This window comes from Eschrichtius robustus, chromosome 7 (genome assembly GCF_028021215.1).
Source record: "Eschrichtius robustus isolate mEscRob2 chromosome 7, mEscRob2.pri, whole genome shotgun sequence".
Taxonomy (NCBI): Eukaryota; Metazoa; Chordata; class Mammalia; order Artiodactyla; family Eschrichtiidae; genus Eschrichtius; species Eschrichtius robustus.
In genome coordinates, this window is record NC_090830.1 from 79,190,761 (window position 1) to 79,207,896 (window position 17,136).

Here is a 17,136-nt window from a genome sequence, read left to right on the forward strand (position 1 = left end):
GTCATGCTCATGCTTTTATGTATTGTATATACCCACTTTAGTACTAAAACAGCAGAGTTGGGTGGTTGCAGTAGAGATCATATGACCCACAAATCTAAAATACCTACTATTTGGGCCTTTAACAGAAAACATTTGGCAATCTTTGCTTTTGTTGTCCAAGTGGAAGGTGAAGAACAGATTCTACAGAGTGAATAAATATGGCCCGCAAAGGAGAGGATATAGGGAAATATAGAATTTGTGCTTAAGCTAGCTAGAAGCTCTGTGTGGTCAGTGTAAAAGTTTCTTGAAGGTGGATCATCAGAGAAAATGTAGACAAGATAGATTACTGTCATAATTACAGGGTTTTTGATGCCATGTCAGGAATTTGAGATGTATTGTTTAGGAAATGAGCCATTTAAGGTTTTTGAGCAAAGGAACTTAGGCAAAACAGGAAACTGTTGCAGTAATGTTTACAAGGCAAATGAGGGTTGTATTAATGGAAGATTAATACTAATGTTGTATACATATTAATGGGAAAGAGTATAGTTGTAAGAATTTCTAAAGATGTAATTGATAGGACATTTGATTTGGGGACAAAGAGTTAATAATTCTTAGATTCAAACTTAATTGAGCAGGACACAAAATTGTACATATTTGTTTGGGAAGTGAAGAACTAATTTTTATGGAAGGTTTAAGTTAATGGAGAGAGGTTATAACATTATATAGGATAAGAAACAAATTAAAATTGTTTACTAGGTATCAGCATTACCAAAGTTGTTAGGGCATCCCAGCCAAAGGCAGTTTTTCATTGGCCATATTTTACCTTCAGGGTATCCCATTGCTATCATCTAATTGGGGTCCATCTCTTCATAAAATCCTCTTACCTCTGCTCTCCAGAATGCCACCCTTATACTCTGATTTACTTCTGTTGTCTCATGCAGAGTAAATTACTGACGTTTTCTAAATACTCTGAATCATGCCCAAGAAGGGCTTTAGGTCTCTCAAATAAAAACGCTTATCACAGTATTTTCTTCAACTAGAGCCACAGTTCCCAGACTGTACACTGAGACACCCCACGGTCCTGCAACAAACTCACAAGAGTTCCATAGGGTATTTTATATATCAGGGTAATGCATATCTTCAATATCAGATTGTGATGCATTCCTTTGGGATGATGTCCTATCTTTGGGAATGGTTGCTGTGATTAAAAAAAACAAAATCCTGAAAATCAGTGCAGAACAGGAAATGAGGGTTGCACTATTCAGTTAGAATCCAAGGCTTGAAGAGTTGTGCAGTGCCCATCATCAGCACCATATCCCATTAGTAAGCGTTGTGGTGGTTTTTGAATGAAGTAAAAAAATTTTTTTTTCAATTTATATACATTATTTTTTCAAACCAGGTATTAAGTTGTTAAGATTATCAGTACTTACTAAGTTGTTCAGACCTGACTGTTACAAAAAATAGAACTGTTAGGTATCTCTTAGGGCACTATGTTAAAGTTACTTATTCACTAAGGGTGCTGTGAGCTGAGAAAGTTCAGATTCTTTGAGCCTAGAGAGTTACCCAACTCTAAAATAAATATACTCTTCCTTTAACATGTGAAAATGCAGCAGTCCTTTTTTTTTTTTTTTTTCCCCAAAATAGCATTTCATGGAGTCACAGATGTAGAAAACAAACATAGGGTTACCAGGGGGGAAAGGGGGGAGGGATAAATTGGGAGATTGGGATTGACATATACACACTACTATATATAAGATAGATAACTAATAAGGACCTACTGTATAGCACAGGGAACTCTACTCAATACTCTGTAATGACCTATATGGGAAAAGAATCTAAAAAAGTGGATATATATACATGTATAACTGATTCACTTTACTGTACACCTGAAACTAACAAAACATTGTAAATCAACTATACTCCAATAAAAATTAAAAAAGAAAAGAAAAATAACAAAAACAAAATAGCATTTCAGTTACATGGGAATTTATGTAGAATCTCAATAAGAATTTAATCAGATATTTTTAAATTATCTGTACACTGTACACTGCTCTTTGTGCTGTAGCAAACATAAAAATAAAAAGTACTCTTGCCCTTAAGGTTACAATGAAGTTTGGGAGGTAAGACAAATGCAAGTTGCTTATATTAATAAAATAAATACCCTTGGTTATTTATTTCATAATACATATTACGGAAGTTCAGAGAAGAACGAGTACATCTGTTGGTGGGAATGCAGTAAGACTTTGTGGGATGAAAGTTCGATTTTAAGTGGACCTTGATGGAGGGGTGAAATTCCAACAGGTGGAGGTAGTGGATATTTCAGATAGAAGAAACAACATAAAGACTCAGAAGATTTATTTGGGGGGAAGCAAATCATTCTGTATCACTGAAGCAAGGACATACATTGTAGAGTTATAGAGGTTACAGCTGGTATGCTCTGTACATTGGAGTACTGTTGTGGAGAGCTTTGAATGCTGGGGTGTGAGGCATTTGGATTTAATTTACTAGTAAAAGAAGAGTGATTAGGGTGATTAATCTGTCGGCAGGATATAGGATGATTAAATCAAGGAGAGAGAGGAGACAGGGAGAGCTTTTGGAAAGGGAATGATGGATCTTGTTTTATGTATTTGTATTTCAAAGGAAATACCAAGCTCTATATTCAAGTTAAAAAGCATAATTTTGATAAGCATTAGAACTAAGAGCTATAACATAGAACTCAACATTAATGGAAAAACAAAACGTTCTAATGCTCTTGATATTACTACAGAAATAATGTTAATACAGTGTTAATATGTATGGAGTGCATGCTACATACCAGGCATTGTATTAAGCATTCATTTAATTTTCGCACCAACCTTAATAGCCATTACTATTCCCATTTTTTTAGATGAGAACAATGAGACGTAGGGAAGTTACATAGCACAAGTCATGTATCTAATAAGTACCAAGACTGGCAAAACTGTTAAAAATAAGTATACTAGTTTGTTTAAACTCTGTGGTGCTGAGAATTGAGTGAATCCATCCCAGATCCTGACGGATTATTATTATTTGGCTTAGGTATGGCTCCTCTCTTACTATTTTAGTTTTTCCTATCATTCCTGATCCCTAATCCTATTCTTCTCCCCACCATGGGTACTCCAATGTGTTTGATATGTGTCCTGCATCCTTGAAAAGTGTATCATGATGTTTTAGGTATGCGCACATGTGTGTACATTATACATAACATATAAAAGGATGAACTATATACAATATGATGTATATGTTTCTAATATATTACTTTAAATCTTTATATAATAGTGTGCATTCACCACATTTTCCGTATCTTTTCCCCTAGAAATAGACTCCCAGAATGCCTCACACTCCCTTTTACTTTCAGCAAAGCTGTGATAAATATCCTCTTGTATGTCCCCCTAAAACCCATCTTCTTTCTACTATGTCTTGCTGCCTCCTATTACATGCTTTTTGAGGTGTTTATTTCGGATGGAAGAAAAGCTGACATCTATGTTCATGGTATAGGTAAGATTGCAGGTTTTTTAATCCTGAAAAAGATTAAAATATATGTGGAATAGGTGATTTCATTGATGCTTCTAAAAGGAGCCACACAGGCAGGAAGATCTAGGTGAATTATCCTATTCCATTGATGCATTATGTTCAGTCAGTGGTAACATAAGCATTACAGCATCACTAGTATATTTGTTCTGGCTTTCTTCTTGTAGTATTCTTTTGCTGTCATTGCTATGAAGTAGTGCATATCGTAACATTGTAATAGTAAACAATTTATACATTATCTTAATGTTTGTCAAAGTCATTTTCCTTACAAGCAAATAGGAAGTATGTTTTATAATAATTCACATTTGGGGCTTCCCTGGTGGCACAGTGGTTAAGAATCGCCTGCCAATGCAGGAGACACAGGTTCAACCCCTGGTCCGGGAAGATCCTGCATGCCACGGAGCGATTAAGCCCATGTGCCACAACTGCTGAGCCTGCGCTCTGGAGCCCGTGAGCCACAACTGCTGAAGCCCGCATGCCTAGAGCCCGTGCTCTGCAACAAGAGAAGCCACCGCGATGAGAAGCCCGCAAACCTCAACAAAGAGTAGCCCATGCTCACCGCAAGTAGAGAAAGCCCACACACAGCAACAAAGACCCAACGCAGCCAAAAAAAAAAAAAATTCATATTGGATCCTCACACTCCTACAAGGAAATAGATTTTATACTCTATGAGAGATTTGCAAAACATGCAGGACTCATTAAAGGGAAGAAAACTTGCTATATGGTTTTTGTATTTGTTATTTTTGGCTTCTAATTTATTCTTTCTCTCGACCCGTTGTCTTGACTAGTATTACTATGGCACCTTCGTTATGGCATGGAAAACATACTAATTATGTTCTTTAGAATAGACAACTGTGGTACATCTTGAGATACACCATCTGGTACTCTCAGCCATCCCTCATCAGTGATAGTCTAGGTTTAGTGGGGTTCTCTAGTTGTCCAAATATTTTCCTGTTACTATACATTCTTCTTTATTTTCTCTTTTGCCTCTATGAATAGTGGTTTATATTTACTAAAGTCACTTCATATTTAGTTTGTTCCTTTTTAAGCCGTCTATCTACTTGAAGAAATAATAGACTTACTCCCAGCTCTTGATCTGTTCTTACTCTTGTTTTTTGAACTAAACTTCTCACTATTTATAAACATCTTTTCTTTGAACAGAGATTTAATTCAAGTGAACAAAATATTTTTATCTTTTAAATAATTTTTATCAGAGAGTAATCAAACCACTTCACTGAAATTTGAAAAATAAAAATATTAAAATTATCCATAAGTTTTCTACTGAAATTTAACCATTTTTGCTTTTGGTATATTCTCTCCCAGTTTTCTTTTCCTATTGATATGATATAGTTTATAACCATATTTTGTACATACTACTTGTATATCTTATGTTTCATTTAACATTTGTGTATTATAAACATTTTCCACTTTGCCACTTAGTTTTAATAATCATCACTTTTATTATCTTCAAAGTATTCTCTAGAATAGCACTATCCAATGGAAATATAAAACAAGCCACAAAAACAATTTTAAATTTTCTAGTAGCAACATTAAAAAAGTAAAAAGAAACAGCTAAAGTTAATGTTAACAATATATTTTATTTAACTGCAGATATCTAAAATAATCCTCATTTCAACATGTAATCATATAAAATTAATTATATTTTAACATTCTTTTTTTATACTAAGTCTTTGAAATTGGTGTCTGTTTTACATTTATAACACAGCTCAGTCACTAAATTGTCAACAGTCAAAATGAAGTGTAGCCTACCAAAACAATAAAATTGTGTTTAGCAGAAAAATATTTTACATTCCTTCCATTTTGAATTTTTTTTCAATTAAATTAAAATTCAGTTCCACAGTCACACTAACCACATTCCATGTGCTCGTTGGCTACATGTGGCTTTTTACATTTAAATTACAATTAAATAAAATTTGAAATTCAGGTCTTCAGTTGCACTAGCCACATTTTAAATGATCAATAGCCAGGGACTTCCCTGGCGGTCCAGTGGTGAAGACTCTGCACTTCCAATGCAGGGGGTGTGGGTTTAATCCCTGGTTGGGAAACTAAGATCCCACATGCCATGTGGCGCGGACAAAAAAAAAGAAACAAACAATAGCTCCCACCTCTTAAAGACCATAGATGTGTGAAAAAGAAAGATAGGCTGTAAAGTGTTTACCACAGTGCCTGGCATAAGGAAACACCCAATAAATGCAGAGCTATAAATAAGTAAAGAATTTATAAATAATAAATATTTTTTAAAAAAATAAATAAATGATCAGTAGCCAGATTTAGAATGGGTATATATGCCAATTCTTACTTGACTATTTATTCTTCTATTATTGAATATATTGTTCCTAGGTTTTCAGTCAGATAAATAGTATACTGATATGTTCCTAAATGAATATTTTCCATATTTTGGATTATTTCCTTAAGGTAGACTCTCAGAAGTCTATTCATATTGGGTCAAAGAATATGAATTTGTTTATAGCTCCTCGTGTGTATTTTCAACTTATTTTCTGGAAAAAGTGTCAGTTTCACTCCCATCAGTGGTATTAATATATTAATTTCACCAACCTTTCTTCATCATCAAGTTACTACCACGTTTCTTTTTTTTATATTTTATGTATTTTATTTTTTTAACTGAAATATAGTTGATTTACAATATTACATTAGTTTCAGGTGTACAACATAGTGATTCTATATTTTAATAGATTATACTTTGTTTAAAGTTACTACAAAACAATGGCAGTATTTCCCTGTGATGTACAATATGTACTTGCCTATATATTTTATACATAGTAGATTGTATCTCTTAATCCCATATCCCTGTCTTGCCCCTCCCCCCTTCCATTTCCCCACCAGTAATCACTGTTGTGTTTTTATATCTGCAAGTCTGTTTCTGTTTTGTTATTACATTCATTTTATTTTTTAGATTCCATATATAAGTGATAACATAGAATATTTGTCTTTCTCTGTCTGACTTATTTCACTAAGTATAATTCTCACTTGGTCTGTCCACATTGTTGCAAATGGCAGAATTTCATTCCTTTTTATGGCTGAGTAATCTTCTTTATCCATTCATCAGTTGATGGACACTTAGGTTGCTTTCATATCTTAGCTATTGTAAATAATGCTGCTGTGAACATTGGGGTGCATTTATCTTTTTGAATTAGTGTTTTTGTTTTCTTTGGATATATATCCAGCTCTGGAATTGCAGGGTCATATGGTAATTGTATTTTTAGTTTTTTGAGGAACCTCCATACTGTTTTCCATAGTGACTGTACTAATTTACATTCCCACCAACAGTATACAAGTCTTCCTTTCCTCCACATCCTTGCCAATATTTGTTATTTGTAGACTTTTTGATGATAGCCATATTGACAGATGTGAGGTGATATCTCACTGTGGTTTCGATTTGCACTTCTCTAATAATTTGCAGTATTGAGCATCTTTTCATGTGCCTGTAGGTCTGTATATCTTCATTAGAAAAATGTCTATTCACATCTTCTGCCCATTTTTTAAATCGGATTGCTTATTTTTTTGATATTGAGCTGTATGAGCTCTTTATATAACATTTTGGATATTAACCCCTTATCAGTAATATCATTTGCAAACTTCTTCCATTCAGTAGGTTGTCTTTCCGTTTTGTCAATGGTTTCTTTGCTGTATTAAAGCTTTTAAATTTAGTTAATTCCCATTTGTTTACTTCTGCTTTTATTTCCTTTGCTTTAGGAGACAAACCCAAAAAATATTGCAGTGATTTATGTCAAAGAGTATTCTGCCTTTGTTTTTCTCTAGGAGTTTTATGGTATCCAGTCTTACATTTAGGTTAATCTATTTTGAGTTTATTTTTGTATACAGTGTTAGAGTATGTTCTAATTTCATTCTTTTACATGTAGCTGTCCAGTTTTCCCAGCACCAATCATTGAAGAGACTGTCTTTTCTCCACTGTATGTTCTTGCCTCCTTTGTCATAGGTTAATTAACCATAAGTGTGTGGGTTTCTTTCTGGGCCCTCTATGCTGTTTCATTGATCTATGTGTCTGTTTTTGTGCTGGTACCATACTGTTGATGACTGTAGCTTTGTAGTATAGTCTGAAGACAGGGATCATGATTCCTCCTGCTCTCTTCTTCTTTCTCAAGATTGCTTTGGCAATTTGGGGTCTTTTGTAGTTCCATATAAATTTTAGGATTATTTGTTCTAGTTCTGTGGAAAGTGCCTTGGGTTGTTTGACAGAGATTGCAATGAATCTGTAGATTGCTTTGGGTAGTATGGGCATTTTGACGATTTTAATTATTCTAATCCATGAGCACAGACTATCTTTCCATTTTTTTGTATTATCTTCAGTTTCCTTCATCAGTGTTTTATAGTTTTCAGAGTGTAGGTCTTTTACCTCCTTGGTTAAGTTTATTCCTGGGTACTTTGTTTTTGATGTGATTTGAAATGAGCAGTTTCTTTTCTTTTCTTTTCTTTTCTTTTAGTATTTTAAATATTTCAATTACTTACATTCCCCCATGTTTAAACTACCCTGAGAAATCCTCAGAGTGGCTGAATGACAAATCTACATACTTGAGATTTCCAAGCTTTAAGTCTGGCTCTGATAAAAATGGTTCTTCGGCTCTGTCTTGGTCTTTCCCCTTTCCTCCTACTCCTGCCTTTTTTTTCTGTTTCAGTTTCCATTTTAATGGATAAAATTGTCTCACTTCACCCTCAATTCTGATTAATATTATCCAGTCTCTAAGTGTTAGACTCTCCTTTGCTTTTCGTTGGTCCTAGGGCCAAAGAGTAGCAGGGCTAACTCTTGTATCTACTGAGATCCCTATTTTGAAAATTACAAGATTTTTGTTGATAATATAGAATATTTTTCTAAACTACAGGTCTATAAACTTTTGGCCTGTTTTTATTACAAACCTGTTACTTGAAAAAAAAATTTTTTTATAATAGTGTTGTTTAGGTGATATGATGGTCTGGAACGTGTGGCCTAGCAAAGGGTATAAATCTAGAAAGAAAAATTATGGTTGGCATCAATTTTAAGTCCTTACACTCTAAGAGTGCACAAATCCTAAATTGTTTAAATACTAAATATTTACTTAAAGAAAAACAAGAAACCATTCAAAAATGGAATTAATTTAAATTGTGAATTTGCCTCAATTAAAAGCTGATTTTTTGTGTGTATTCTTTGTAAAATTAAGAAAATGAAAGTTCTACTGTCCACATCACAATCCTCTTATGTTGCATTTTAAAGTAAAACACACATACAGCATACACACATTTGGAGTGAGGCCAGATTTAGACTCTGGGGCATACTGTTCTGTACCTTAAATTACAATCAGATGTATTTTAGCACAGATCAAATTTTCAGTCTGAAGTTGGTGAGAAGCCTAATTATTTGACCAGGTTACTATTTATGTAGACCATTCTATGGCTGTCTGTGGTTAATCCACAGCTGGCAGAATGCTAGCTCTGGGAGGTTTTTATTTCATGCTGAAACAGTTTGGGGAGAAATAGGGGGAGGGGGGAGCTTTAAACTCTCCTCATTAAATGAAAGACTAAAAAGCAAGTACATACATATTACTATGGAGACAAGATGCTATAGAAACTGTTCATTTTAATTCTCCAAGTGACATAAATAGCAAAGCAGCTTGGATGCTCATAGTTTGCAAGTGACATGGTTTTTGGTTTAAAAAGTAAGATGAAAACATTAAATGATGTTACCTAAGACTAAGACTTGTTTCCTTTTAGAACAGTTGAATATTGGTAAAGAATTAATGGTTTAGAATTTTTAAATGATGAGAAAATTTTATGTTACTGTGATAGGAAAATGTTTTTATTAGAATTTCATTAGCAATACTTTAGTAAGAGACAATTATAGTATAAAATTCTCTTAATATTTCAGAATTTGTAAGGGCAAGAAACCCTTCAAAGGTGGATCCCAGTACACATGACTCCTGCCAGAAAATTAATTTTTTAGTGTTCTTTTAATATTCATTTTGAAGTTTGAAAATAATAGAAAAAAAATCTTGTTTCTCTTTAAACTCTTTGAGTTTGCAAGATAGAAGTGGTTAGTCCCTCAGTTATAAGTGAATATTTCAATAGCTCTTTTGTAACTTTTAAAAGAAGTTTCCTTTACACTTTGATGGTTATTTCTAACATAAGGTAGCTCTTCTCCTCTTCTCGTTCCCATTTCCCTACTTCCTCTGGTTCCTTGCTCTAATTATCCTCCCTCTCTTGCTTCTTCATTCTTCTGTTTCTCCAGTAGATCCTTCATTGAAGAGCAGAAATGCTCAAACTTTCCCTGTTCTTAAAAACAAGTCTCCTACTCCCCTTCTCCCACTAAAAGTATCTTTTTGCTCTTTTCTTCTCTGTTATCTACTAAAACTAGGGTAATTATCTCTGGAGTCACTTGAATTCAAACTCCATCACACATAAGCTGTAGGACCTGGGAAACCTTTCTTAACTTTCCTATCTTCTTTATTCATAAAAAGAGAATAATAACAGTATCCACCTCATAGGTTTATGTAAGGAAAAAATGATAACTAAGTTGATATACATAGAGCTTTTAGTATAGTGCCTGGATTGTAAGAATTGCTCAGTTAATTTTAGATGATTCTATTATTATTCACTGATAAAACTCCCCAAATAATTTATCTTTACCCTTACTTTCTCACCATTCTTTTTTTAAACAACTATCTGTTTCTACCTTCATACCTTAAGTACTTTCTCCTAACCATCAAATCCTGTGATTTTGGCTCCGTCCTTTCCTCTCTACCCATTGATAGCTTCGGTGCCTTTAAGTATCTTCTTAAAGTTTCCCTTGTTGGGTTTCTCTCTCATGGCTTCTGTTCTTCTTGTGTACCTTCCTCTTGTGCTCTGCTTTTTTCCTTTCCTCTGTCCCCTGATTTTGATTCTTCTCCATTCTGTCCTTTGCCCTCTTCTTTTTCTACGTTCTCTTTCTTGGTAATTACAACTCCTCTTTTACCATCTCCTTCTTCCATGGCCTTTCTCCTGAGTCCAGCTTTCTGATATATTTGGAAGTCCCTTAACACCTCAAATGTAGTATGACCACAACTAAACACTCTCTTTGACGTCTAAGCCAGGTCTTGTTCTGTATTTTTCTATTTTTTTTCTTTGTTTTTTGGGTTGTTTGTTTGTTTGTTTTTCGGCCGTGCCATGCAGCATGTGGCATCTTAGTTCCCTGACCAGGGATCAAACCTGTGCCCCCTGCATTGGAAGCGCAGAGTCCTAACCACTGGACCACCAGGGAATTCCTGGATTTTTCTATTTCTATTAATAGTAGAACCAGATTAAAAATCTTAGTAATCTTTTGACTCTTTTCTCCTTTGTATCCCACATCTTAAACAATTGCTAAGTCCAGTATGTAATACTCCCAGTATCATTTCCTTTTACAAAGCCAAAAGCAGGCTTTTATTGACTGTTGCTGTCCAGAGTAACCTTCCCTTGAATTCTCCTATTAAGCTTGTTATTCCTTTCTTTCAAGGAAAACTTCATTACCCTTCACTCATCCCCACTCCACCTAATAGACTCCTGAACTGCCACTCAAGGCCCTTCGTGTTCTTAACTCAGCTGGGCTTTCAAACTTTTATCTTCTTTTGCCCTTTGTGTACTCCTTCATTTCCTTGCACATCATCCAAACCAGATTTCTATATAAGCATCCATGTCTTTGCTTATACTTTCTTGCATCTAGAAAACGTAAATATGTATTTTAAAAGACTTACTAATGTTTAAGATACAGATAAATAGTATTTTAAAATGTAGCTTTCCTGACAGTAAGAATCCAAACTGTTTGTAAGAAGCTGTAAGGATCTAATCTGCCTTCATTACTATTTCTCTAATTTAAAAGTAATTATTGTCCTGAATGAGACCTTTCAAATATTTTTTCTTATGTAGATTCCTAGAATTCTTTCAGTATTGAACATACAAATCTAATATGAAATAATGTCTTATTCTCTAATGTAATGGCATATATCAAGCATATAGTACTCATATGATAAACTTTTCTCCTAATCAAATGCTATTTTCTGCCTTGCATTTTATAATTGTATTTTTAAGGTTTACATTATATAAGCTTTTGTATTTTGTATAGGTTTCTTTTATTCTCACTGAGAGTGACTCTGTGGAGATAGCATTTCTAATTTCCCTTCCTTTTTTTCTTTATCCAGGGTTTTTTTCTCACAGTTTCCCCAGAGTCAGTTTTAAAAGTGGCTCACCATGCTTCTGAAAACAACAGAATTTTCACTTTGAATCTGTCTGCACCATTTATTAGTCAGTTCTACAAGGAATCATTGATGAAAGTTATGCCTTATGTTGACATACTCTTTGGAAATGAGACGGTGAGTAATTTTTTTTTTAAAGTACCTACTTGTTTTGGTTTCTCTTTGTGTATATGTTTAGAAATATATAAATAAAAACTGTGTATTTGAGAATTAAGTAAAACTGCCTCAGTTTGGACCACTCTAACTCAGTATTTTTAGTATTTCCTTCAGAATATACTAATTTCTTACACAGTAAAAAATTAGTCTTTTAAAGGATTAGGTTATTCAGGTTTATAATTTACATGTAGTAAAATTCACTCTTTTTATACGTTTCTTTGAGCTTTTGCAAATGCATACCTGTCATGTGACTGTGACCACAAGCAAGATAAAAAACATTTTCATCACATTTATCAGTCAACCCTTGCCCTCATCCTTAGCCCTTAACATCAACCTCAAATGACCTTAATTAAAAAGAAAATGAGGAGGAGCCTTAACAAAAATAAAAAGCATTGGAGAGCACACAGAAAACTCTTTAATAAGAGCTCACATTTGTAAAACATATGTAAAAAAGATGGAAAGCATTTATAGAACCAGGGAACAATGCTAAAAGTTTGGCAGAGACATTGAAGAATAGAAAAGAATAGAGGCCCAAGAATAATTAGGTTTGCAGAAAATGCTGATGATATCAAAATGGTCTTCATTGTTTAAAAAAACTCCAAAAGTACAGTCAACAGAAAAAGTAATTGGACTTCATCAAAATTAAAAACTTCTGTGCATCAAAGGACACTATCAGGAAAGTGAAAAGACAACCCATGGATGGTAGAAAATATTTGCAAATAATATATATCGGTTCAGGGATTATTATCCAGAATATATATCTTAACAACTCAAATACATCTCAACAAGAAGAAAACAACCTAATCTAACAATGGTCAAAGGACTTAAATAAATATTTCTTCAAAGAAGATATATCAATACAAAGGGCCAATAAGCATGTGAAAAGATGCTCACCATCAGTAATCATTAGAGAAATGCTTATGAAACCAAAGTAAGATATTACTTGACACCCAGTAGGATGGCTGTTTTCAAAATAAAAAAATGGAAAATAACAAGTACTGGCAAGGATGTGGAGAAATGGGAACTCTTGTGCATAGCTGGTGGGAATGTAAAACGGTGCAGCTGCTGTGGAAAACAATTTGGTGGTTATTCAAAAAGTTAAAAAGAGAATTATTACCATATGATCCAGCAATTCCACTTCTAGGTATAACCAAAAAACCTTCAAAGCAGGGATTCAAATGCTTTTACACCAATGTTTAGCAGCATTATTCACAATAGCCACAAGTTGGAAACAAACCAAATGTTCTTCAACAGATGAATAGAAAAATAAAATCTGGTACATACATACAATGGAATATTATTCAGCCTTTAAAAGGAATGAATTCTGATACATGGTACAATATGAATGAATCTTGAAAACATTATGTTAAGTGAAATAAGGCAGATACAAGCAGACACCTATTGGGTTTTCCTATAAGGATTCCTCTGAAATGAAGAATCTGGAATAGAAAAACTCATAAAGAAGGACAGCAGAATAGTGGTTACTAGGCACTGGGGGGAAAGGGGAGTTGGGAGTTATTTAATGAGTACCAAGCTTCTATTTGGGATGAAATAAAGTTCTGGAAATGGATAGTGGTGATGATTGCACAACACTGTGAATATATTTAATGTCAGTGAATTTAACACTTAAAATTGTTAAAGTGGTAAAATTTTACTTTATGTATATTTTACCACAGTTTAAAAAATTGGTTGATTCTACAGATTGGTAAAGTTAAAGTTTGGCTAGAACTTAGTACTGTATAGATTATTAAAGAAATTATTTTTCCCTACCTAGAAGAGGAAGTAGTAAAATTACAAGCTACTACATGGCTACAAGTCATGTCAGGATAACTTTTTACTTTTTTTGTATGATTGCTATTCATATGAATTCAACAGATATGTAGTACCTATTATGGCAGACCAATAAACAGTAGATGTATAGTATATTTGAGATGATTTGTCATAATATGGATTATAGAATAATAAATATTGGATACAGGGCAATTAGATATATTTGATAGTTTACTGAACCAGTCTCAAAAAGTCCTCCGATAAATTAATAGATTTCTAGTGATATGCTTCAGTGTTTGCTCAAGTAAACTATCAGTGATTCAGATAAAGCTGTATTTGTAGATAATGCAAACGCACAGAATGTAAATAATGCAACACGTTAATAGATACCAAGTAAGTTGAATGTCAAAATGAGACTTTCAGCAATTTTAGTAGATTTGGAAATACCAGTTAAGTGATGAAATTTAATGAGGATAAATAAAAATGATACCATATTTGATTATAAAAAAGCAAATATGTTATTATGAGCTTTATCTCTTTAATCTCATATTTCATTGTTTTCCTTGAATAGTAATAATAAACTATCTTCGGTTCTCTAGGAAAACAAGGGACATTTCTTTTCTAAATTGCAATAAAGTGTGAAATATATTTCTCAGGGAATACACACAGGATTGCTTTGTCCTTCTCCCCCTCTTTCTCCCTCAAAAGAAAAAAACAAACAAACAAAAAAAAACAAACAAATCTACTGTGCTTAATATAAATTCTCAAAATGTCAGCACTTAGCTAAAACCAAACGCACTTGGCTCTTATTTTCTACCTAGTGCCACTTTCCTTTTCATAGGATTGTGTACTACTAATGATGTTTTAAAGCTTTTCTGATAACCTCAGAAAGTATATTTTAAAAAAAAAAGAACTTGTCCACCAAGGCTATCTCTTCACAGATAATGAAGGACAGTGATCCTTATGAGACAAGAAATAAATGAAATGAGCCCTATGATTAACCCAACTTACCACTTGAAGAGAATTTCTAGGCCATTGCACAGAGGAGAACCCACGTAGAGCTTGGCAGTCTCTTTGAATTGAAGAGATGGAGCTGGAAGTTCAGGAAATCTAACAGCTAGCCAGCTGGAGTTTGCACTTCATAGTACCCGAAAGGAAAGAGCTGCATAGAGAGAGAACACAGGAGATTTGCAGAGTCCCACCCAAGTCTTTCAGCTGAGTACTGATCAGCTGTGAGGAAACTAATGAAGGCTGGGAAAAGAACCACCTGAGAAGATAGCCTGTAACCATTCTTATTCTACTAGCTAGAGTAGAGAACCTCATAATTCATGAGCTTCAGAGTACTTAGAACACCATTGGGGCAAAATTAGTCTAGAGTGAGGCTCCTTTTGTCCCTCTGAACAATATTATCCCAATATGCATACAGTGCCCTGTATTGGGTTAAAGAAATTCCCTTCTATTCTTAGTAATCTGAGGGCTTTTTATCTGGAATGGATGTTGGATTTTGACATTCTCCCCCCCTGATTTTAGCAAATTCAATCCAATAATAGGATAATTCATCATGACCAAGACTGTAGGGTTGGTTTACCAATCCATATAATTCACCTTTGTAAAAATAAAAAACATCACCATCTTTATTAGACACAGAAAAAAACCTATGTCAGAATCCAACATCCATTCCTGATAAAAAGCCCTCAGAGTACTAAGAATAGAATGGAACTTCTTCAACGCAATACAGGACATCCACAAAAAATGTACAGCTAATATCATACTTAATGATTAAAAACTGAATACTTTCCTCTAAGATCAGGGACAAAGCAAGGATGTTCATTCTTTCCACTTTTATTCAGCATTGTACTGGAGGTTCTAGCCCGTGCTAATAAGGTATGAAAATCATCGAGATTAGAAAGGAAGAAGAAAAACTGTCTTGTTACTAAACACCATGATCATCTTTGTAGAAAAATCCTTTGAAATCTACAAAGAGCTATTACAAATAAAAATGAATTTAGCAAGGTTGTGGGATACAAGATAAACACACAAAAACCAGTTGCATTTCTATATAGTAGCAGCAAACACGCAGAAATTGAAATTTAAAATTACTATTTCCATTACTATAAAAAGATATAAAGTACTTTGGGATAAGTCTAATAAAATATATACAAAACCTGTATACTGAACACTACAAAACATTGTTGAGAAAAATTAAAGAACTAAGTAAATGGAGAGAGAGGGCATGTGCATGGATTTTAACTCTATCGTGAAGATGTCAGGTCTCAAATTGGTCTTTGGATTCAACATAATTTAATTTAAAATCCCAACAGGTTTTTTGTTTGTTCATTTTCTAGAAGTCAACAATCGTATTCTAAAATTAATATGGAAAAACACTGGACTAAAATAGTCAAACCAACTTTGAAAAAAAAAATCAGAGGACCTACACTACATGGTGTCAGGACTTATAAAGCTACAGTAGTCAATACAGTGTGGCACTGGCCTAAAGACAGGCAAATAGATCCATGGAACAGAGGAGATAGTACAGAAATAGACCAACTATTGATTCTTTAGCAAAATTTCAGTAGCAATTCTGTAAATAATAGTCTTTTTAACAAATTATGCTATGGCAATTGAATATCCATATCCAAAAAAGCAAAACTTCAGCCCATACAACATGCAACAACTATTCAAGTGTCCAACATTAAAAAGTATGACCATACGAGATATTTGCACGAGCTGCTAGAACTGTCATACACTGCTGGTGAGAATGCAAAATGGTACAACTACTTTGAAAAATAGTTTTCCAGTTTCTTACAAAGTTATATATAACCCACCATATGATCTAGCTGTCCCCCCGCAAGAGAAATGAAAGTATATGTACATATAAACACATACACAAATGCTTGTAGGAATTTTTATTTGTAAAATCCAAAGTCTAGAAGCAACTCAGTGTCCATCAACTGGTGACGGGATAAGCAAACTGTGGTATATCCATACGCTAGAATACTAGTCTAGAAAAGAAATGAAGTATTTATACATGCACCAACATGGATGTATGTCAGAATATTTATACTGAGTGAAAGATGAGCTGCCAGACAAAAAGTACATTCTGTGTAACTCCATTTAAATTAAATTCTAGAGAATTCAAATTGTAGTGACAGAAAGCAGATTCATGGTTGCCTGGGAAGGAGTTGTGCTGTGAGGCAGTGATCACAAATGGACGTAACAAAACTTTTGGACGTAATGAATGTGTTCCTTATCTTGATTGTGATTGTAGTTTCAGGACTTTATGCATGTGTCAAAACTTATCTAATTAGATACTTTAATTTGTGCAGATCATTATATGTGAATTATACCTTATAAAGCTTTTTTGAAAGAATATGTACTGTGTGATTCCATTTACATAAGTTTAAAAATGGGGAAAATTAGAGTTGTTCATATAAAAAGTTCTAAA

At 33.7% G+C, this 17,136-nt stretch overlaps 1 protein-coding gene across 4 annotated transcripts in view; it reads left to right on the top strand.

Moving 5' to 3' along the window:
- Nucleotides 1-17,136, top strand: part of ADK (adenosine kinase) — a 511,904-nt gene that overhangs the window by 345,787 nt on the left and 148,981 nt on the right. For all 4 annotated transcript variants that reach the window (XM_068547943.1, XM_068547942.1, XM_068547940.1 and 1 more), the window contains exon 7: nt 11,712-11,882. In XM_068547943.1, coding sequence (XP_068404044.1) covers nt 11,712-11,882 — 171 coding nt within the window. The remainder of the gene's footprint in view (nt 1-11,711; nt 11,883-17,136) is intronic.